At 36.9% G+C, this 23673-nt stretch overlaps 1 protein-coding gene across 4 annotated transcripts in view; it reads left to right on the top strand.

Moving 5' to 3' along the window:
* Positions 1–19380, top strand: part of DLG1 (discs large MAGUK scaffold protein 1) — a gene marked incomplete at its 5' end in the record, with an annotated part of 83264 nt that extends 63884 nt beyond the window's left edge. The window contains 8 exons of one of the 4 annotated variants that reach the window (XM_082288380.1): positions 4098–4194; positions 6514–6555; positions 9691–9741; positions 11754–11855; positions 12100–12272; positions 15829–15938; positions 16301–16392; positions 19041–19380. In XM_082288380.1, the coding sequence (XP_082144506.1) occupies positions 4098–4194; positions 6514–6555; positions 9691–9741; positions 11754–11855; positions 12100–12272; positions 15829–15938; positions 16301–16392; positions 19041–19147 (774 nt within the window). In that variant the 3' untranslated portion in view covers positions 19148–19380. Of the gene's footprint in view, positions 1–4094; positions 4195–6513; positions 6556–9690; positions 9742–11753; positions 11856–12099; positions 12273–15828; positions 15939–16300; positions 16393–19040 lie in introns of all 4 variants that reach the window. The other 3 variants (XM_082288379.1, XM_082288382.1, XM_082288381.1) reach the window with 3 other exon arrangements.
* Positions 19381–23673: the final 4293 nt, after the last annotated feature.

The following is a 23673-nucleotide window of genomic DNA, read 5'->3' as shown; positions in this document are numbered from 1 at the left end:
CAGTGAGCCTATGAGTAGTAATAGGAATATTTGTAGCCAAAATTATAGCAATTTCATAATGGCACAACAGTTAAATTTGTTTGTTTTGAGGGTGAGGCTTTTTTGAAATGTTTTGTTTGTTCTGAAATTTGAGAAACAATTCCACAACCTTACCATTTCTACAGTAGTATATGACTAGTAATTTCAAGACTTAGGCATGTGCATTTTAGATGTAAGTCTTCTAAAGTAATAATATATTGCCATTTTAAAAAATCTGAAGTATGCTTTAAGCTCCTGAGGAAGCTATTTCTTAAATAGTGATTATATTTTTAATTGCACTAATGCTGTAGCATTTGTTAGTTGTTATTGTAAATCCTACAAATGCCTGTTAGTAATTTATTTCAGTTACAATGTTTACATAACTTCAGAAATCACATCTGTAAAATATTAAAGCTTCAGTATTATGTCCCAATAGTGTAGGACTGCAAAGTATAAAGATTCTAAAATCCATATATACATCCCTCTGCTATATGGCAAAGGTTTCAGTTATTAACAAAATGTCATGGTTTTCCCCATATGTATTTGTTTAAAAGGAAATCAGTATCTCTAGCTACTTTCTGATGCACAATTATGGTACTGCCTTGGAGATTCACTGGATTAATTGCAGTATTTTTCTGTTTTGGTGCATTCATAATTTGGTATTGGAATAAAATGTTATCAACTGACATGGTAATTTGAGTTTGCTTTTTAGAAGTCATACAAAGAGTGGCTTAAATACTTCAGATTCTTTTCATTACGTTAAGTAATTTTTCAAATGTTACCATGTTCTTTGAAAGATAATTGCATGGTTTTGTAGTTTGTCTACCAATAAACTGCAAACAGTTAATTACTGACGTGTTTGAAGTTAGCATTTTGACAACAGCAGAGTTGGTGCACAGTCCCTGTGTACTAACAGAGCACCAAAGAAATGCATGGAATACTGAGTGGAAAAGCAACTACGCTTGCCATTGATGTAGAACTGCAGTTCTCTTTCTTTAGTAATATTTCATTTTGCAAACACACTTACACTGTTCACAATCTTTTGCTTCAGCTGTAAATGTTTTAACATCAGAGTTTCTCTTGAAAGTATTCCTCCTGTATTTGTCATGATGATACTTTTCCCAGTAAGTTGACTGCACTGTCCATGTTCTCATGGACCACGTGCCTTCCTGTGTCTGTGTATGCTAATACTCCATGAACAGGATGAAATACCCATTTTTACAGTTTTTGAAAATGTCTATTTCCTTGAAGAATAACCCTAGTGATGGCTAACATTGAAATCCATGTTCCTTTCATTGTAAGGAAAGCTAAAAAGTCTGGAGCAGAAATGGTTACATTTTATTCTTGCTCGTTCCTTTCATATACACATTTATCTCATTTTCTGTGCTGCTTCTGATTTAATATATTCCTGCTTATGATGCTTGTGAATGATTGCCAGTGGGCTTATGAAAAATTTAATGCAATTACTATGCATTTTCAACTAATAAGCAAATCCTTCTAGCTTTTTATAATCATGATATCTTTTAAAAGTAATCTTTTGGCTAATCTTTTATGCAAAATCAGTATAATATTACTTTTATTTTTTCTTTTTTTTTGGCAGTGGAACTGACTCTGACCATTATACATGCAGTATATAAACTTTCGTATTGATTCAGGAAGACTTACTGTGCAGAAAGTTAAAATAATTATTATGAAATATTTTCAAAACTATAATGAAGAACCTGATTATGTTTCATGAAGTCCAATAAATCAGCCACTCCTTTTAACTGTAGAAATTGCAGATTCTCACTGCCTCAGCTAAACTGAACCATTTTAGCTTTATTACATTTGTCTCCTTTTACCAAACTGAGGGACTTGCCCAAATGAAACAATTACATAGATGTGAGACTTCTACTTTTTGAATTTACATTACAGTATTTTTCAGTATACTCAGAAAGGATCTCCTCTGGACATATTTCTTTGTTGCCCTTTTTCTGTAGATTACATTACCCTTCCTGGTTGTGAGAAATCATTTGCAGTGACTTGACTTCTGTTAGAGAAGGTCAGGAGGACCATAACGTAAAAATTTGCCTGTGCCAAGTATTGTTCCTGCCAGCATATGATTGGCTTGAAACTTGATCTTTTGTCAATGTGTCAGCTTGATAATTTACCAATTTTTACAGTGGAATAACAGTTTTAGTCGAACACAGATGCAAGGCAATTAAAGGTTTTATGGATTTCCTCCTTATCACAGTATTGTTATTTCCAGAGCTCAATGTCACTGATTGTACTCCCATGGTACCATGTGCCTCTTTAACACCTTTTGATTTCAAGTAATTTTTTAAAAAAAAATTGGTAATAAAAATCACTGGATTTTTCTGCTATTGCCCAGCATAGCAAAAGCATCTGTATTAAAACAGATGGCCAGAAGGATTGTTAGTCCTGTAGCAGGATGCAGCTTTTGTGTTGCGCTGGAGGAAAAGAGCACAGCTATAGACATTCTCTTTAGGAAGGCCAAGTGCTAGTTTTCAACGGTACCAAAATATGTGGCCCACCATTTAAAAAAAAAATTTGTCCTGTTTGACCCCTAGTTGTTACTGTAATTCATTCCATACTTAATGCTGGTAGAAAGGATAATATGCCTTTTTGGAACTGTATTGCATATAATAGAAGAATGTGAGCTCACATGGGCTGAAGAAAGACAATTACTTGAAAGTTAACATGCTCCAAATTTTAGAAACAATTGTTAATAGAGTCTTGATTGCATGATGATTTTTTTTTTTTTTTTTTTACAATAGCTTTTAAAAGATGTTTCTGTGGTGCTTTTCTTACTTCCTGCTGCACGTAGCTTAGAAATAAATAGTTCCCCTACAGCACAGGGTCTCAAAACCAAGTTGGGTGTTTTCCTGTTTTGCCATCCTTCCCATTGTAGTTCTTTTCTGCAAACCAAATGACAAAAACATGGCAAATTTTATGTCTTGGCAAAACTGGTCAGATGAGTCACTCATGCCAAAAGAGGGAAGGAAATTTCTGCTGACTTTAAGTTAGCTGTATTAGCTCTAGTTCTGGGCATAACTGCAATTAAAACATTACTGACTTATTTATACTTTGAGGTTTTTTACTGACTTGGAACAGCAAATTAAAGGTGCTGTAGTCACAAGATGCCTTCAGCAGAAGACATGGCAGATACTACTAAACTCTGTGCTAAGTACCTATAGACATACCTATATATGAATGAAAATGCATTGATGCTCTCCATCACTTGGACAAGGAGCACAATAATAGTTTATATTCATATGGATGTAAATGTCTATGTAAGTAACTCTAGAAATGTTTGTAGCAACTGAGATGCAGAAATTCTTCAGCAACATGAGCAGTTAATGTCAAAAGTTGCTGAACATGATCCTTGATATACAGGGTTTTTCATGTGGTAAATATAAATGCAGTCTTGAAAAACATAATTGCCACAATAAACCAATGAAATTAGTCTGTCTCTTTTGAAAGTTAATCTTTGTATTGGGATGCAGACTTACATAGAACAAAGTCATTTCTTTCAGGGAACTTGCAATGAATTGCAATAGTAAAACATTGATACAGGTTTTGGAGTTGTTTGTTTTAGTTGGTTGGTAACACTGCCAAATACTTCTGATGTTCTGTTACAGTATCAGCTGTTTGCAAAAACCACAGCTTTTTTTTTTTTTTTTTTTTTGGGCTTTTTTGTTTTAAATACTGTAACCCCTAAATGAGATAATATCAGTGATTTAATTGACTTTGAGTCATTATGGTTTGGCCATCTTACAGCAGCCTAGTTTTCACTTTTTTTTTTACACTCACAGTAAGCCTAAATTTGTGAAATACAGGTCAGGCTGTATAGGATGAACTAGTTTTCTCAGTACTAAGCATGTGAAACATGGAGAATATGAGCAGAGTCATGATCCCAGTCTCTATTTCTTATGAGCTGAGAAGATAAGTGTTAAACTGAGATATGCACTGCATAATGTGGTTGTAGGAGTCAGCTTCCGCAAAGCTGCTGGTCTGGGCCTTTGTTCACACAGACATTAGACATCCTTTGTTTTGCCCCTCCTTCTCTTCTTCAGCAGTCATTCAATGACAAGCGTAAAAAGAACCTCTTTTCCCGAAAATTTCCCTTCTACAAGAACAAGGACCAGAGTGAGCAGGAAACCAGTGATATTGACCGTAAGTATGTGGCATTCGATGAAGAGCGAAGCACAGTAGAAGGGCCTGCTAGACTGCACTAGGGTGTTACCATGGAGACAGTTTCATGAGCTGCAACAGGCTGAAGAGCTTGTGGTGCCAATGGCAAACCAGTCTACCAAACCGGTGCAACCCTTTGTTTGCTGCTAAAATAAAACTTAAAACAAGAGTATCCCAGTTTGGAATAAACTGGGCAATGTTGTTGACTAACTGGAGGAGATAACTGCCTTCCAGTGCTGCCAGTGATACTTCCCTGTTTCTGACTTGGAGGAGAAGGCACAATATTGATGAAAGTATAATGGAGCTTACCAGCTTCTCAGATCAGTCCCTTTAGACTGGTTCTTCAAAGTCATTCATTCTAATTTGATTTTGCTAATGAAGAGAGGTTACTTTGATTTTCATTGTTCTTGCCAGTACTAAAAAACAAAGTGTATTCTCAAAACGTAGTTGCATAAATTTGCTAATTTAGACCAGGTTCAAAACACTGTTCTCTGCCATTTGCATTACTGATTGCACTTCATGTGCCAGTCAAGTCAAATTCTAGACTTATTTTCCCTGTGATGTTCTAGGAACTGTCTCCTGTCGTAGCGCCAATTTTATATATTACTGACAATTATTTTCTTTGTGATTGTCTTTTTATTGCTTGCCCTCTGGGGACTACTCTGCAGGAGGTCCCTGACGACATGGGATCAAAAGGCCTGAGTAAGTGATCAAAATACTCCCAAGTTATTTTAACCTCCATCTGAAAAATTACTACTTTTTTTTTTTTGACAGATCTCTTTGAGATTGGTGCTCTACTGGCATAAGGAGGTTGACTAAAAATGGTTCATAAGCTTTTCCTCGTTTGTAATCTTTTGGAGTTTTTGCTTTCAGGAACATGCAAAGTTTATGTGACTGTCACATTAGATTTGTTTTGTTTTTAGAAGCTTACCAGTGCTTTCTTGTTTGTCCTTAACAGTACTGTGTTTTTAAATTTGGTGATTATTTTTTAATGTTATTTATATCTTGTCCTTGTATTTTTATTTATTTAAAAATAACCTTATGGCTTTTTACAGTAATAGTACAACCATTGCCGTGCTACTTTAACTAGTTTCAGTTTTCACTCCTCTCTTTAGGCGACTGATGTTTACAGCTACTTAAAGCAAACAAAACTTTCCCTTAACAAATGCCATGAGAATTTTTCTGTTTGACTTGAATGCTCATGATGCTTTTAGACCAGGTGGAGGGCTAACAGGGGAGACTTATAAGCATTTGTCATATTTCTATTTGAATCCAGTAAGATTCAAAAGTTGCTCTGTACTCTCAACAGATCTGTTTGTGTATACACACCTCACCACTAAATGTATTGAAATGACAAATAAAAAAAGTCAGGACCATGATTTCATCACAGGTATTAAATACACAGGCACTTATGCAATAGGAAGAGTAGTCTCTAAAGGGATGTGCCTAAGGGTCATTAAGGATAGCATTTCTTCCCAAGGCATAACTGTAAGGCTCAGTGTTCGTGAAATTACTTGTAGGCCAGTGTGCTTCCGTACCTGGCCTCAATCATGAAGTAAAAATTCTAGTCACTGTAACATTCATTTTTCAATTCTGAAATGGCTACTTTCAAAGGAATTATTGGTCTAGACCAGAAGAATTTAGCAACCTTTATGGCCTTATGGTTTAGAACAAGATCAAAAGCAGCCTTTATGGCCTTATGATCATACCTAGTTTAAACTACGTAATATGGTCCAGAAATATCTCTAGATGACTCTATTCTGTAAACAATTGGCTTCTAGTCTGTGTTTCAGCACAGACTTTTTGAAACTGCCTTACCACACTTAATGCAAATTGTGTTACATGCTACACTGTACTTCCTCTAATTTAATCCATTATTTTCTGCTACAAGACTCTAAATGTAATCAATGAATTGCCTGCATAAAATTTGAAATGCCATCATTTTTACTCAACTCATGAAATCCCATGATTTTTACTCAAAAAAATTCATCCTGAAGTGAAAACCTAAAAATTGCAGGGTTACATGTGAATCGTGAATTAGTGTACTTTTTGCAATCTTATTTTGTGTGATGTTTAATGTTTTTCTTTTTATTAACATCAATTCCTTTCATATGAAATTAAGCTTGATCCTGAGAGCTATGAGAAGTACCTTAAAACTTTTATATGCAGTATGTATTGATTTCAGCACTTTGATATGAGTATTGTCTTTCATCTGGATTATTTTTTGTCGATTTTCTTTCTGTTTGACTCATGCCATTGGTGTATGTTCCTTATTTTTTTCCCATTGTGTTGCAATTTCAGAGCATGTAACCTCTAATGCCAGCGATAGTGAAAGTAGTTACCGTAAGTGTTTTTAAGTTCTTTGTTTATTCAGAACCTTTGTTTTGTAGCTCTTTCTTTGGTTTTGTTTGTCTGTCTTTTCTGGGTATTTACATGTTAAATAGAACTTCCAATCACCTTCAGGTGAAATCTGTGTTTGTGTATTTGGTGGAGTACTGCAAATTGTTCTATGTCTTTGTTTTTAAAAAACTTCCTAGAATCACTGCAAACCTCCTTTATGGATATTTTTATTGTTGCCTGTGATTTTCTTAGTTCAGTTTAATTTGAATCTGCTCCTATTTTTTTTTTCAAATTATGCAAGCTAGCTAGACCTGTTAAATTTAAATGTAAATTTAATACTGACAAATATAATTATATGTAGCTGAGACTTAATACTGGAAGTGTAACCAAACTGTGTAATCTGTCAAATAACGCCATAACTATCTAAAGTTTTTCACAACTGATAGTCAGATTTAATATGTATATACTTCAGTGAAAGTACAGATAAGCAAACATGTATTTACCCTTGCTTTCAGCTCATTTATTTTGTCAAGCATGGGTGCTTAGTATGAACTGTCTTCAAAGCATATGACACACATTCAGTGCTGGAGTCAGTTTTGATAAATCAGCATGCTAGTTCTCTCTCTCTCTCTCTGAAGACGTAGTGTCTTCTAAATACCACACTCAGTTTGCTTTTTCTACTAGCATAAGCTTCAGTAGTGTTAACTATTACCCAGTAGCACTCCATGTTCATGGTGGGTAATAGGCTGCATGGTGCTGCTCTACTGTGCTTTAACATGTCTTAAACCATAGCAAGAACTCGAATCCCACTGCTCATTTCCAGTGAACAGCTTCCCAGTGAGGTTGCAGTCTAGACCTGTAAGCCATGATAGACCAGAGCAGGACAACAGCAAAGCTGAGGATTTGAAGAGAAACATGAAAAGAAGAAACAGTAGAAGTCATGCAATGATTTGCTGCTCAGCTCCTGGCTGCCTGCTAACTGTGTAATGGGCACTGCAGAAATACGTAATTTATGTCAGGATAATAAGGAAGGTGGTTCATTAACAGATATATTTGTTTGGAAGCTGTAGATCTTTTCAGAGGTGATGAGCCACATATTTTCTTCCAGATGATTACACTGAAGGAGAGAATGTATATACACATATGCAAAATGCTGATGATGTTGCAGACTGTAATTGAAAAGAAACCAATTGAGGGAGGCATCTGTATTCCCTGAGAGTAACACAAACTTGAGCACATATGGAAGTTGCCTTTGACAAGGAGAAATTTTAATCATTTTTAATGACACACCATTAAAACTATCTAACCATGACTATTTCTTCATAAATTTGCTGCTTCGCTCTCTTCCCTCACTACCAAGGTTTTTCTGAGAGCTTGCTTTATATACATTTAAACCTCATTATTGGTACTACTAGTTAGTTTTTTACTCTATTGTTACTTGAGAAGCCAGGATTTTATTGTAAATGTCATGGATTTGCTTATGTCAATGTGTAACTCTGAGCACTTTTTATTAAAATATTCTTTTAATTTCTTCTTACTGCTGTCTAATATGAAAGTTATCTTGATTACAGATGAGTACGGTTGTTCAAAAGGTTCATTCCATTAATACTAATTTTTCTAAAGTATTGAAAAGCAGTGACAATATATACTTTTTGCCCTCAATCAGGGGATGCTTTTCACTTGTTCTTATCTCTTTAGTAGTCTGCATAACTAATCTTTGACCTTATAGCAATGTGACTTCTCCAAAGAAGTATCTAATTATACGTGAGCTGGATCTTTCATAGATGAGTTGATAGTTGGTGACTCCCTATTCCTCTCCCTAGCCTAAAAAGGGTTCTGAAAGTATATACTGTCCTTCTAAAATCCATTTGCATGAGTAACTTTTTGAGATATTAAAATGTACAGGTTGCATGGTTTTGTGTCTGTCTTAAGGTATTCCTCACTTGCAGTAATTTAGGAAATTAAAGTCTTCCTTCATGTATTGCTGTAGGACAGTTTGAATGCAAACTTATTGCAAACTAAGAGAAATATTTCTGTTAATGAAATGGTAAAATTTAGATTTAAAATATCAGTGGCATTTGCTTTGAAATAGAGATAGATATATAGAAGCAATATATGAATTTATAGAAGTCTTTGTCTGTCATCTGTTTCTACACAACTGTGGTGTAGCCTTGGTATGTTCCTTTGCCTGTTTTAAGTATGGCTTATGAACATCAAAGAATGCTCCAAAATTAGACAAGTGAAATACTGGAGGACTGTATTTTCTTCAGTTCAAAGCAATGTCATATAATTTGAGCTTGTATCTTCAGAATTATAAATTCTCTGCTGTCACAGTTAATTTTTAGTTATTTCATTGAAAGAAATTTTACTCAGAGATATGTTAGACTAGAAGTAATCTTTTAGAGACGTGGCAACTGAGGTATATTTCAGATGCTTTCACTAACATTTAAAAAGCCTACAGCTGTCAAAATTCAAGATTTTTGAGTTATTTTAGTTTCATTCACTGCTAATGTGCTTCCTGGAGCTGAGAACAATCCAAAGCATTCCTTGCTTTCAACTTTGTCTTTAAAAATTAATTGATAAAATGGTGGTTGTTTAGTATATACAGTTGTAGCGTTTTTGGTAAAATTAGAGTGGCTGAAGATGTTTATATAAATGCCAGTTCATGGTAAAGTTAATGGAAGATCTGTACACCTTGACATACATGGTTACCAGCCATGTATAAATATGGAAAAATGTAATTGTAAATGCTGGCTTCAGAGGATGGAGAATGCTCCCGATGCGGGTGGCACTGCTCTAGCAGTGAATGACAGCATGCGTGCGTTGCATCCAGGACGTGTGGGGAACAGCATCTCAGCAATGCTTGAAAGTTCTTCTTGTGCTTGACACCAGCTTGACATGCCAACGTACACCAGGAAGTTATTTACACTGTATGTGTCTTATGCTTTAAAGCTTGGTGTTTGGCTTAGCTTTGTGAGTTTTATAATTCATCGCTCTTGAAAGATGTCCCTCATCAGTATCACTGTAATGCATATTGCTGAACAATGTCTGTATCGGTATAGTCCATGGAGTGACTCAGCTTAAATATGTTGCTTTAGGAAAAAAATACATTGATATGTCTTTGCCTTTACATTTTAGGTGGCCAGGAGGAATATGTGTTGTCATATGAACCAGTCAATCAACAAGAAGGTTTGTAGATCTCGCTCAGTAAAAAATAATTTGAGTTGTTAGAATGCTTCATGTACCTTTATGTACTAAGCACCATTATAAACAACTTCACCCTTTTAAACTTACTGTTGTTCAAATGAATAAATCATAAAGGCATAAATTATTAAATAAAATGTCTAAATTATTTAATGCAAAATCCAAAGGTGGGCTACTTCAATAATTTCTTGTGTGGTTTATATTGTGGAAGGAAAATGTAGTATGCTTAACAGTTTCATCAGTGAGAACCTTGGAAATTATCTTTTTCTTCTGTTTCATATTGCCTTAGCATTCTCACTGTTTCTGTCACAGCAAAAAGTGTGTGAATAGATCACTTGTCTATTTACCAACTTTAATTGAAATGTCTCTGAACAGTCTCCCATTTCTGTATGGACTTCTTACGTGGCTAATTTGGTTAACAATTGCCAAGGGATTTTTTCCAGAAAAAAAGTAAAATTTAATGAAATGGAAATCAATAGGAGAAAATATTTTCTCACACTTGCATTTAAAAAAAAAATGCTTTTCACTGATTTCCAGTGGAATGGTTTTGTGTCTCTTCACCTTGGTCTTGATTGTGATTCACTGTGTGAATATAGACACAATTTTTAGTGTTCCCAATCACTGGTACAGGTGCTTTACATTATTTGATACATAGCTCATGTACTTGTAAATTATTCTGATGAAAGGAATGTCCTTTGGGAATACTTATCTGTTACCTATCAAATCAGATGGCAGTCAAAGTAAATATACATCACATATTCACAGGAATTTTGAGTGCCGAGATTTCATTTTTGGTTTCCTGCAGTGAGTGGTGTGGCCAAGTTGTTTTTGTAACACATACACCTGTAAAGACTTTCCACTCTGATTTGATAATCATGGCACAAAGGCCTCAGTTTATCAGTAATCTTCCAGAAGTAGTAAAAATTGTTATACAAGGCTAATATAGACTATATTATTTATGTAATATAATTTGAATTATTGCAAAATGCCAAATAAAGTTATGGATGAGAAATGCTTGAATTAAGACCCTACTAGAAATTGGGAGATGGTAGCCCTCTCTGATATAAAGTAAATTATGCCTAAAGTAGGAAACTGGAGTTTTGTCACCCTCACAGGAGCAGCTGCTGGTCTGTGTGTGCCCCCTCACCAGAGGGACTCACAATGGGAGAAAAAGCAAAGATTTTTGTTATTTAATTAATAAGCTGATAGTTACTGGATTCAAGACATTCCTCTTATGAATATAGTAATGCAGTGGAAAGGAAATAGCTCTGAGTCAAATTAAAATATGTTTAATATGCCAGACTTTAATTAATTGGTACTCATTTGTGCAGACAGATTTGAACCTAAAATTAAAATTTTTACTGCTGAAATTACATGATCATGACAACATACTTGGGCATTATTGTCTTAATGGTTCTTAAAGTGTGATTAGACATAATCTACTTAAGCTTAATTTTCAACTAAAACCCCTTTATTATAAATAATTAAACTACTTTTAAAAGATACTACACTTAATTTTGTAAGGGTGTTAATAGTTACAGAAACTATTTATAGTTGAGTCATTTTGTATGTGAGTGCTTAATTGTGGTCTTACAGGAAAAGGAGCTTCTTCCAACAGACACAGAATGTCATGAACTGTGCTGCTGCTTAGGTGTCTCTTTGAATTGAAAAGATTTTCAAACCTCCCCTCTTTCCTTTTTCCATTAAAATTTGGGATGTTACTTTGTGAAAAGGGTTTTTTTTTTCCCCAAAGGCTTCATAATTTAAGACTCATTTTCAATCACTGAGGATGATGATTTGAGAGTGAAGGTCTAACATCTTACTATGACTATGATATTAACTGATTTATGGTCTTCAACGTGTTTTTATTCTCTTTAGAAGTACATATTCTTTTAAGTATTAAAATCATTGCTATGTGAGAAAGCTTATTTTGATGAACTCTTAAAAGCTAATAATCATATGAAATATAACTGATGTTATTCCTTTATGTTTAATAGTCAGTTACACTCGACCTGTGATTGTTTTGGGACCCATGAAAGATAGAATAAATGATGACCTGATCTCAGAATTTCCAGACAAGTTTGGCTCATGTGTTCCACGTAAGTTTCAGCAAACACTAAGGCAATTTTAAATTATATTTTTCTCTTAATTTTTTAATAGACATCCTCTGTTTCTTGGGTTAAAAAAAAGTTAATATATTGTTTAAACTTTACAGACCTATCTTAATGTTGTCAATCTGTTTGTGGAAATTTTGCAGTATAAATGGGAGACTTTTTGGATATTGTAGGAAAAAAAGTCACTGTTTTTTATTTTCCTTTAAAAACTACTGGTTTATATTTAAAGATACTACTAGACCAAAACGAGATTATGAGGTGGATGGACGTGATTACCATTTTGTCACTTCTCGAGAGCAAATGGAGAAGGATATTCAGGATCACAAATTCATTGAAGCTGGCCAGTACAATAATCATCTTTATGGAACAAGTGTCCAATCAGTGCGAGAAGTAGCAGAAAAGGTAAATCAGTGCCACTTACTTTCATTTACTGAGGTGATTATATGCCTGTGCTGACAGGGAAAAAGAGAAGAATGGCAAGAAGCCATTAGGAACACTGACTTCTAAAGGAAATTGTATAAAACTAGAAACAAAGCACATTGTCACAGATGCATTTAAGGAAATAATGAAGCTTTGGAATAATGAAAGCATCATGATTAAATTGTAGGAAAAGAGCAATGATATTGTGCCCTCTCATTTAAAGAGAATATAGAAGAAATAATTGGAATCATAGGCTAATGAGCTGAGCTCACATACATAGATCATTAACTAATTAAGGTAGTGCTGGTAGAATTAATTAATATGATGATCCCTTTGACATAGACCTGTGCAGAAGAAAACTTGTAAAAATGTTATTCCTTATGCTCCTCATAGTTTTAGCTAACAAAGGGAAAAGAGTAAATGTAAATAATTTAATTTTGAAAGTATTTTTTTCTGTAACTACACTTACATTTTGAAGATTGACCTTACTGTTTCTATCCCAAAGTGATTTGAGTTAACTATTTCTTGCAAATTCTACTTATTTCTAAAGTCAATCTGAAGTTGACTTGATCTGTCTGAAAAAAAAGTGGGAAAAAGAAAGTGTATGTCTGAGAGTGCTCGTCCTAAAGAAAAATTTTTGGTGAAAATTTTTTGCAAATGTTCCATGTTGAGTTGATGAGTGTTGCTCTACTGCTTACAAATCCAGTGCATTTACAGTAGCCAATGTTATCTGATCTCTGTGAGAGAAGGACCAGCTATTTTCTAGGTGGGAACTCACAAGTGTGGGCACAGTCAGTCTGGACATGCAGAGGGTAAGTATGGGTAACCCATGTGCCACAGGAGTGTAGTTAAGTCCTCTGGAAAACTCTGTAGACCATTTTGACCAAATGGGGGAGTATTGCTATTTCTGGCAAATGAATTTACTGGAAGCAAAACCAGGGCAAACACGGTGAGATTCTGTGGGTCAAGTGATGTTTTCTTCTCCTGTCTTTCTCACCATAGGGAATGGAACCTGGCCCTGTGGGATATAGTGAGAAAAGCAAAGGAAAGAATATTAATTACAGAATTGTTCAAGTAAATGAACAGTACTTTGTATGGGAGGCTGAACAAATCTGTGAAATTATCATATGTGGATAAATGATGAAACTGTTGAACAGCTTAAACATCATAAATCTGTTGGCAGTTGCTTCACTTGGTAGCACGAATACAATCCTTCAGTTCCATCCTGGACCTGAAAGTGGCTCTGTTCTTTTGTCCATCTGTTGGGATTAGTAAGGTACAAAATTGCTGTGAATCTTTCACAGATGGACATGAAGAACAAAGTATTACCGAATGTCTCCATGCAGTTAAATGTCTTGCACAGGCACTGTGGGACTTTGGGTAGATGCAGCGACTTCTCAGTTGCAGCTAACTTTATTTTTCTGGGAAGCAATGGCCTGTCCTTCAGAACTTTACTTCAAAATCATGACAGGGCTGCAAACTGATTGATCTGGGACTACTCCCATCCTTGTATTCTTTTCCATCTTGCTGAAAAGATGAGTCTTTTCAGTGGGTTTTATTGCTGGGATACAAAAGATGATTTCCAGGTTTTCTACTTGGATCAATTTAAGAGAAGACAGAACAGAAGTGACTGCTATTACCCCAAAAGAACCAGAAACAGTATTCTTAAAATAGCTTTCAGTTGTGTTCATTTGCCCATGCTTCCAGCTGATCCCTGTCTCTCTCATTTCCTTACCCACAATGGTAACAGCTAAAGATGCTTTCTGATGTCATTGTTCAGTTATAGAGGGCACTGGCTGCTGTGCTGTGCTTCTCAATCAGATGCAGTGCAAGTAAGGAACTAAAATATGTAAAATATTATTCTAAATGCACTGTGCAAAGAGTAAAATAGCTTCCCTGGATGAAAACATGATAGTATCACGATGTACTTGTGTTTCTTTTCCTTGTTTTTCACTTGAAAAGAATTTTCATATCCTCTTTCCTTTGGAATCATCAGCAGTTTGCAAATCTCTGTGTCTTGAGGCCACAGTTAATGAACATTCATTGCTGATTTGGATTAAACTGTCACAGTTTCACAGTTATATCCCATAAAGTCCAGCACAGGTACTGTGCTGGCTCTCTAGCCCTTCACCCTTTGCCCCAAATCCTTTGGCTCCTGGCTTAAGTTGTTGGGCCAAACACAGCAAATAGTGTTTTATTTGAAAAAGAAAAAAGGACTAAGTAATGCTCTTAATTCTCAGTTCTCAGAGCATGTGCCACGTTTAAAGATGTGGACAGATGAGCACATGTAAAATACTCTGCTAGGACATACAGACACCTTTTTTAAATGTTACCAGTTGGCATCCAAACCCATGGACTGGATCTGGGAAACAGCTATCATCAGCTGAAAGCAAACAGACATATGCATTGTTCATGTGGGAAGAACACTTCTCTTTAAGAATTCCTGAAATAAAATTCTGATTTTGTTGTGCAAGAGATCAAATGTAAACAATCCTAGTTATTTCTTCTGCCAGGAAGCAGGAGCATGTCAGTAATTTCAGACATTCCTCCAGGAATGATCTCCCAGGAGTCCAGGAATGCTGTTGTATGGGATGAGTAACCTTTGGTTATATGGTACTTGCGGGTTTGTATCCTGGCTCACAGATTTCTGCAGTTCATATTGGTCACCTGCTAAAGAAAAAGCTTTTCTTAATGTATTCACCTGAGAGTGGTTTTCTGTTCCTCTTCCCCTGTACCCCTCTAAAATGATGGTATGCAAAATTAATCCTCTGCTATTCAGAAAGGAAAGAAATAAAAATGTATGATGTGGAAATGAGCATATCTGAGATGGAAGGAGCTGAGAACAGGAAGAGCCTTTGAAGGGAAGCTGGAAAATTCTTTATAGTGGGAGAATACAGAGGAGTAGGAAAGCAGCCTTACCACATTGTCTTCCAGCTGCCCAAAGAATGGTCAAGTTACATTTGTTTCTCAAGAGATGAACAATAAATCAACACAAATAAATTGCATTCACCATCTCCAATGTGGTATTTCTGCTGGGTGGTACCTGGGGGAGGAGAGGGCTTGTGTGCAGTTCCATCTGAAGGTTCTATGGTGGCATATTTCCCTGCCAACAGGGTTGTCACTCCCTCAGGTATACCAGTTAAGTCATCTGGCTCCTCTCTAAACTGCATCTGTGACATGGCCACCTCCCTAAAGCATCCTCAAATTAGTACCAAAACAAAGCAAAATAAAAAATTTGTTGGCGTGGTTGAAGTCCAGCTGCTCCTCTGTACGATTCTGCGTTGCTGATTGGGCTGCAACCTGTGATGAAGAGAGGAAGGAAGAAAGAAGGGTCAGGAACATCTCAAATGATGTCTGAGCTAACAGAAGAGATTGGGGGACCTTGTGCCAAAGTGGTGAAATCACAGTATCATTGATGCAAATAATCTAATTTTGTTGGTTTCAGTGGAGACATGTTTTCTCTTCTAAATTATTATGCTATGCTACTTCTGACTTAAACTTTACTTAGTGCCATTTTCCCTTCTCTGTCACTTTTTAGGGTAAACATTGCATTCTTGATGTTTCTGGTAATGCGATCAAAAGGTTGCAGATTGCCCAGCTGTACCCAATCTCCATTTTTATTAAACCCAAAACAGTGGAAAATATCATGTGAGTAAAAGTAAAGTACCTCAGGCTAAATTGTTTGAGACTGTTGTATTTGAAAAGCCAACCGCAAGTTATATGCAGACAATTGTAATGTTTGCATTTTAAATAATATTTAATTCCCTGAGTTTAATTTTTAGGAACTTTAAGATGGAGCTTCTAATCCAAATTAAAGTGCTTGGGAACAAATGCCATTGTGTTTAATTCCATGCAACATAATGCCAGAACAGCTCATTTCCACTACAGTCTTTGCTTGGTGTCTTTAGGGTTAACCCTCTTATTAGGATTAATACTCAAACAGTTTAAAACTTTAAAGACTCCAAGTATTTGACAGTAGTTTAAAAAAGGTATGATGTTTTCCCTTTCAGGGAAATGAATAAACGTTTAACAGAAGAGCAAGCCAGGAAGACATTTGAGAGAGCCATGAAACTGGAGCAAGAATTTACTGAACACTTCACAGGTGTGTTTTGCTTGTGACTGCTCACTTGCCAGAGTTGAAATTTTATTACTTGCTGTAAAAATAGTACTTGCCTAACCACTGAGATAGTGAGCTTGGTTTTTCAGATGACCTGTGATTACTTTGAGGTATAGAGTCATCTTAGTATCTCTACACTGATTTCACTTTGATTAATTAATTTAATAGACACAAAAATTTACTGGGAACCTAATTTAGGTGTTAAAAACTCTTAAGACTTTCTACCATTTTCCTGGGTATTGAAATGCAGATGTTTGTTTTGTTGGTGTCTTTTACACATAAAGCTTTTATTTGCAGACCTGAAATTGCTCAGCAAAGCTGCTTGTAGGAGATTGTTAATTACCTTTTTTTCTTTTAAATTGGGAAGATGATCAAGCATAATGGTAAATGAAGCCTCTGAAAATTGAACACGCTACAGCATTATGATACTTAGGGAATCAAATTTGTGCATGCCATGGGCCACACTGTAACAGCAAGGGACGGGCTGCAGTCACTCACACTGTGCTCTTCTTCTCATTGTGGCTTCTAACGCAGGGAGGATGGTCAAGTCATGACCTTCAGGAGCCCAGAAATGAACCTTCCCTGTTCCTACCCTGACAGACCTTTCCTTTCCCTTATATTCTCTTTTGCAGTGTTTTAGTGTTTGCTGCCCCATTCACTTCTTTCCTCTGACATGACTCCTTTGTCCAGTTCTTTTCCCCACATCCTGTGTGGGCAGAGCTGTGAATGCAGCAGTCTGCTCCAGCTGGGCAGAGACACAGGATGTGGTGATGGCTTCACAGGGAGGAAGACAGAGGAACCAGCATATTCCCTGCCCAGTCTTCCTGTGCCTTGTTCTCTGCATTTTGTGCTACCCAGTTGTCAGTTTATCCCAAGACTGTACCTTGCTCTTCCCATAGCTGTCTATCTGTCTGCACCCAGAAAGTTACGGGACTCTGAACATATCTTGAAAATTCTTCCTATTATAGAGTCCCTTACCAAATAGCTTGCAAGTGTATTAGGTTTGTTGTTCAGAAAATGAATGAGTGTATTTTAATACATATCAATTACATATTTAGTCAGTAACTGGTATTATCCCAGGCTGTCTCAGGGCATTATATAGGACACTTTTCCAAGAAATTAAGGGACATAAATCACGATGTTTCAAAAACCTCAAATGCTGTAGTGTTTAGATCCATGATTTTTCTCCAGAGTATAAGGCTTGCTGACAAAGGAAGATGGTCAGACTTCTCTCCTTGATAATCACGTTACAACCTGAAATTCTTTTCTGAATCTGTCTGAGATACTTGAAGGCATTATAGATCCCAGCTACAGTTTGGAGGCTGCCACCCATGTGAGTCAGGTAGTAAAACAGAAAGTGTGAGTATTCCCTAATCTGTGAAAAAATACCACATCCTGTGGTAACTGATACCAACTTCAACAACAGTTTCCGTTTCCACAGACTTTAGCTTAACGTGAAGCATGTGAAAAGCACATCTTTTGCAACTTTCAGGTTAGTGAGGTTTGGAAGAGCTGTCGTTGAACTTAGCTGGAGAGAAGGTGCTGAAGCTTGTGGCCTATTTGCATTGCAGAGACATTTCTAATTCTTCCTAATGCACTGTTGTGCTGTGAACATTGCACTTGGCCTATGGCAATGGAGCAGCCTCTGCCCACAGGCAGTACAGCATTGGGCTGCAGATAGGGAGAAAGTTTTTAAGAGATGAGAATGGAATGGTAGGAATAAAATGGAACTAATTTGCATGAAAGCAAAGCTTGGAAGCTGTAGTACTCTTAATGCACAGAAGAGTGAGTCTGACTTGCCTCCAAAACTCTTTCATGCTAAACTTTCTTGGATTATTGACACTGAGATTGTGACACTAATTAAAAAGAAGTTGCTGTCTTACAGTGATTGTTCTTCCAGGCTGAAGTGTTGGTAAGAACAGCTCAAACTTCATCTTCATTTTCACCAGACCATACTTTATTCTCATATGTCAGAACACATTCATATTGGCTCATTTCTAATTATTTTCTAGCCTTGGCAAAAATATATCTTAACTTACACCATAGAAATGAGTATAGATTGTGCTTTTAACTCTGTTAAGAAGCCTCTTGTCTATAAAACTTAAATCTGTTGTCTGGACAACAAACTCTGTGAGTTTCTCCTCTTTTTAGCCAAAAGCAAAGGTAGAGCTAGCAGGTAGACATCGCAAGGTCAGGCAGCCTTGCTGTGCCAGCTTCAGGATCGAGCGGAGGAGTTCACCAGCCTGTGAGGACACAGCCCTGCACTGTCTTGCTTTGTGTTGGGAACACAAATGAAAGCTGGGCCAAAAACAATACTGGAGGATGTGAATTGACTCAGGCAAATTGGAACATGTGGCTAGGAAAAAGTTAAAAAACTCCTTGGTTGTATGTATATACTTGGTAAGACAGTGGAAGCCACTTCATGTCCCCAAGGATGTTCTGTATGTGTCCTGCAGTACCAGGCTGTGCTTCACTCCAGCACAGAAACCAGGAATGTCCATGGGTGTCTGTTCCTTCAGCAATCAGAAATCCTCCTGCCACTCTGAGGGGAAAGAGCAGCTTGGCGTGGAGCAGCCTGGTTTCTGCACGGAGCGAGGAGGGATGATTGCTGATTGCCACATTATGTTTTGCAGCTATTGTCCAGGGAGACACACTGGAGGAAATCTACAACCAAGTGAAACAAATCATAGAGGAACAGTCTGGTCCTTACATCTGGGTTCCAGCAAAGGAAAAATTATGAAAACAGATTTTTATTTTTCATTTTCTAACTGACATCACCTACTACATCTGACAACTCTTAAGCCCTTCCAGTGGAGCCTGCCTCTAGCTCTTTCCAGCGTGGTTCATACCCTAACCATCACATTCTGCAGTTCCCATAATGCTTTACATTTGGTGTCTCTCTTAGTTTAAATAATTTGTATTATTGTGTGTTGTTGGTTTGCCATTTTTCAAACATGACAGTGGAATGGCCTGACCAGCTATTAGTTTAGGGTGGGGGTGGGAGGGAATTGCTTGGTAAAATTCCTTAATGTTTAAGGGAAAGTAACTTTCAAAGATTTTTCAAAAAGCTTTATAGACATTCTTTTAAAATTTCATAACAATTGAAAGAAATGTTGTATTCAAGGAAGTTGTAAATTATGAGTAACTTTGCACGCTTAACTTTAATAGCATGGTTTGGTCAGGGCAATCAATTTCAGGTTTTATTTTCTGAGTTCAATCCTATTGTCACGGTATTTTCTTTTCTTTCCAGGCAGTTAGAAAGAAACTTTCAAATTTTGAGTTAGCATTTTCATTAAGTCCCATTACTACTCCTGAAGAGATATTCATTTTCATAATTTCATATGGATATTCTTATAATCTATTTTTTCATTTTTTGCCAATAAAATTGCTAGGGACAAAGATGTGTAATGTTTTTAATCTTCCTCATGAAACACTATTTATAGTGTGTTACAGAAATTCTTTATAGATAATGATCATCACACTTTTTGAGCCTAAAAATATGTTTAGGTGCTAGGAAACCTTGTATTTTTCAGAGGAATGCCAAATTTCCATTGGCAGTAATTCAGAAAACAGCTGCAGAGATGGTCATTAGGGCAATGAAAGAATGATTCATAGCCTAAAGATATGTGTGTTCTTAGGGGTCAGATTTTAATGAATATTTTACCCACAATAACTGCCTATTTTGTTATAATAAATATATATATATTAAACTTTCTTTAACTAAACTCTGTAACTATGGGAATTATTTTCTTTACATAGTTGCGCACACATATAAATATATATATAAAAAATATATATTTTTCTTTTACCACCTACTCCTAGCTTTTTGTTTTGAATAAAAAAAAAAAAAAATTAGAATTTACCTTCCTTAATCACGGAAAAATCAAATGGGCTGTGATGGCTGGGCATGAAGTCCAGGGAATATTAGTACAAGAAAAAAATACTTGCAGGTTCTCCTCTTTTCTATGGAACTCCAGGTATTTCTCTTCCCCCGTCCCCTTTGTAATATGCATGTCTTAACCAAAGGGAGAATTCAGAGTCAACAATATATTTTTTTCTGTACATGTTCGTCTTGGATTGCACAGTCACAAGATTTTCCATTTGCAATGCACAAAATTCTGTGCTGAATGTTATGAATACGTTGTACCAAAACCTCCAATAATGAAATTCTCTAATTCCTGTATTACTTGGTACCTGCCATTGCTTGTATGCAACAGATTGTTTTTGAGAGGGATGTACTTATGGCAGTCATGGGGCAGTCACACAACCAAATCAGCTTTGGTTTGTAAAGAATTACCAACACTATCCATTCCATTTGTTAGAAAGAGGAGAACAGCTAATAAACTTTATTGTACAATATATTTGTCAAGTGTGTTTTTAATTATGCTAAATACAGGTGTTATAGCACTTTGGAATAATTGACTGAGACTGTAAATGAAAATCATATGTGATTTTCTGGACAAGTGACCACATTGGGGTCTGTGAAGTTACTGCATTAAAAGCAGGTTTAAACTTGTGACACTATTATTGCTGGTGTTATGTGGAATGCTAATGAGGCTTACAGGAAGTTAAAGCTGTTGGTGCATGGCCCAAAAGAGTTTCTGGTTTTCAAGATTTGGGAAATCAAGTGTGCTGCCTTTCTGAGAATTCCTGCCCATGAAAGTGCATGGTGTACTGGATTGATGCAGCTTTTGATAAATAATGTCATAAAATTTTAAGGCAGCTAGAAGTGTACTGTTGTCTCCCTCTTTGAAAGTGACTGATTGTTTGAGGTGTCTTGTGAGACATCTTAAAAGACCAATTCTAAAAAAAATAGAAGGATATGAGTCTTTATTAAATCTGCAAACACATCTGAGATCTCTGTATTGTAAACACTTCTTTTTACCTCTTTTTTTAACCCATCAGAAAGAGCCCTGTTCAGCTGAGTAGGTCTGTGAGGAATTGCTCTTTCATATGTTGGAGTGTCTGAGTAACTGTCACTGAACTTCACCCCCAGGCACTTGTCATAAACTAGCCAGGTATCACCAAATACTCCACTCAGACTGAAGTCCACAGCAATTACCTTGCACAGGTGTCATGCTGGAGTGAAAACAAGTTTTGGATCAAGAAAACCCAAAGGACTCTGGAGTATTTGCTTTGCCTTTTTTGTTTTGTTTGCTTCCAGTGTTGCCTTGGAGCACTGGCAGAAAAGTTGATTCTGAAAGCCTTTATGCTCCTTGTTGCATTACCTTGTGTAACTGTCAGGGTTTTGCATTACTTAATGTTTCTCTGGGGGGGGGTCTCATTTTTCCAGCATCAGGTGCTGATATATCTTTGATTCTTGGGTACACTTTTCTGTATTTTAGAGTTACATTTTACGATACATGTACTTTGCTTAAGGCTTCTACTTTAACTACTAGAGTAATTAGGAAATCCAAATGGCATCATACTGATTCATTACCACTCTTTTGCTGGCGCAGTGAAGGCATCGTGGGTTTTCTTCCTGCCTGATGATAACCCAACTATTTGTAATTGCTATACAGACACATGCTCGATGAAGTATTTGTTACTCTCTATTATTACTGTAAGTTATATTATTTTCTTGTGGGCATTTTTGCTAAGGTGAAAACTAGGAGAAATTTAATATCTCCTTAAAGCGAAGGTACTCATAGAGTTAAGAATAAAATAGGAAAATTATCTAAATTGTGATGAACTGTGCTTGTGTGATTGTTTAGAGGGGGTTGTGTTTGGAATAGACCTCCTGTACAAAAAGGCTGCTCCTCTTCCTTCTGAACCTTTACCACAGAGGATCAGAAGAGCCACAGGAGAGCCCTGGTACCATATTCATGTCTTACTAATCCTGCCCTTGCAGTCCTAAGCAACTGGTGCTAGGACTGTGCATCAGTCTTGTTATCTGCATATGAATGTAAGCCCTTCTGCAAACATCAGGGAGAGAGGGCTTCAGATGTTAATCTGGCCAGTACAAAGGGCACAGGAGGGATCCAAGCAATGGGTCCTTGAAGGCATTTGGAAATACTGCAGTGGCACCAGGTTATTCTTTAACATGTAAGACAAAAAAGGGACAATAAATTCCAGATGGTCTAGGCAGCCAACAATCAGAGTTCAGCCATAAGGTTTTGTTTGGGGAGAAGGCCTGGAGGGATCATTCTCTCTTTTTTTGAAATTCTAAACTTGAAATAGCAATTAATTGACTCAGCTGTTGTTGTACAGGTGCCTACTAAGGGTTAGAGCATCCTGCCAAACTGCAGTCAGGTAGCTGATGAGTGCTGGAAGCATTCTGCCTCACTCCCTGCTGTACAGGCTGTTGGATGCACAATGCTGTGTGGCTCATGCTCTCCCTGGGTGGGAGGACTCACGGGACACAGCCCTTCTGTTTCTGGGAGCTGGGTGCTGAGCTGAGAAATGGCAGTCAGCAGAGTAAAGCAGCACTTAATGGCTTTCATCTAAACAAAGTGTTACAGGCACCTGCAGTTCACTGACTAATGAGAAATGAAGAAAAGGGCAGCATAAATGAGGCTTGCTCTGTGAAAGTTACACTAAAATTCAGAGAAGCTTTTAACAGAGCTACTGTCAGCAGTTTTGGCTCTTTCTGGGAGAGAGAATCCTTCCTGGGCCTTCTCTTAAACCTTAAAAAAAGTCAGAATAATTCAGCTATTTTATAGGACTTGCTATTAAATTTCAGGAAATGTGCACTTAGCATGTCCTGTACCACCTGTACAGGCTTTGCTGTTGTAAGAGCCTGGGCTTCTGGTTATGGCTTTATGCAATTTCTGACAATGCTGAGAATGTGGCATCAAGTGACTGTCTGCTCTGCCAGATAAACTGCTTACCTTGAATCTCCTCCTGCTTCCTTACCCCCACGTACAAGGGATACATAGACCTCAGCAGGAGTACGTGGTTAGTGCGTGGTTCCCCAGCCCTGCCCCCACCCCTGTGTGCCGGTGTGTAGCCGTTTATTGAATGAAGTCTGTGGGTGGGTGGTGCCAATGCAGAAGCGACCTCATTGGTACCTCAAATATTTTGCAATTTCCAGGTCTGATGTTTTTTTCCAAGTGTAGAGGCAGGGTGGAGAGAGGCATGCTTTCTTTTCCAGTAGTCATTACAAGGTGACGTGTTCCAAGGTAAGCAAGGTATATTGGTGAACAAAGTGCATCGGCAATTGAATGCAGCAGATTTTCACCTAAGAGCAGACTGGAGAGAGCACTCTTGCAGAAGCCTTGATATCTGGGAGTTCTGAAGGCTGAAAAAAAATCACAGATTCCAAAA

Source organism: Coloeus monedula, assembly GCF_965178545.1.
Source record: "Coloeus monedula genome assembly, chromosome: 10".
NCBI lineage: Eukaryota > Metazoa > Chordata > Aves > Passeriformes > Corvidae > Coloeus > Coloeus monedula.
The sequence above is the reverse complement of the archived record's forward strand: the minus strand, read 5'-3'. Positions and strand labels throughout refer to the sequence as shown.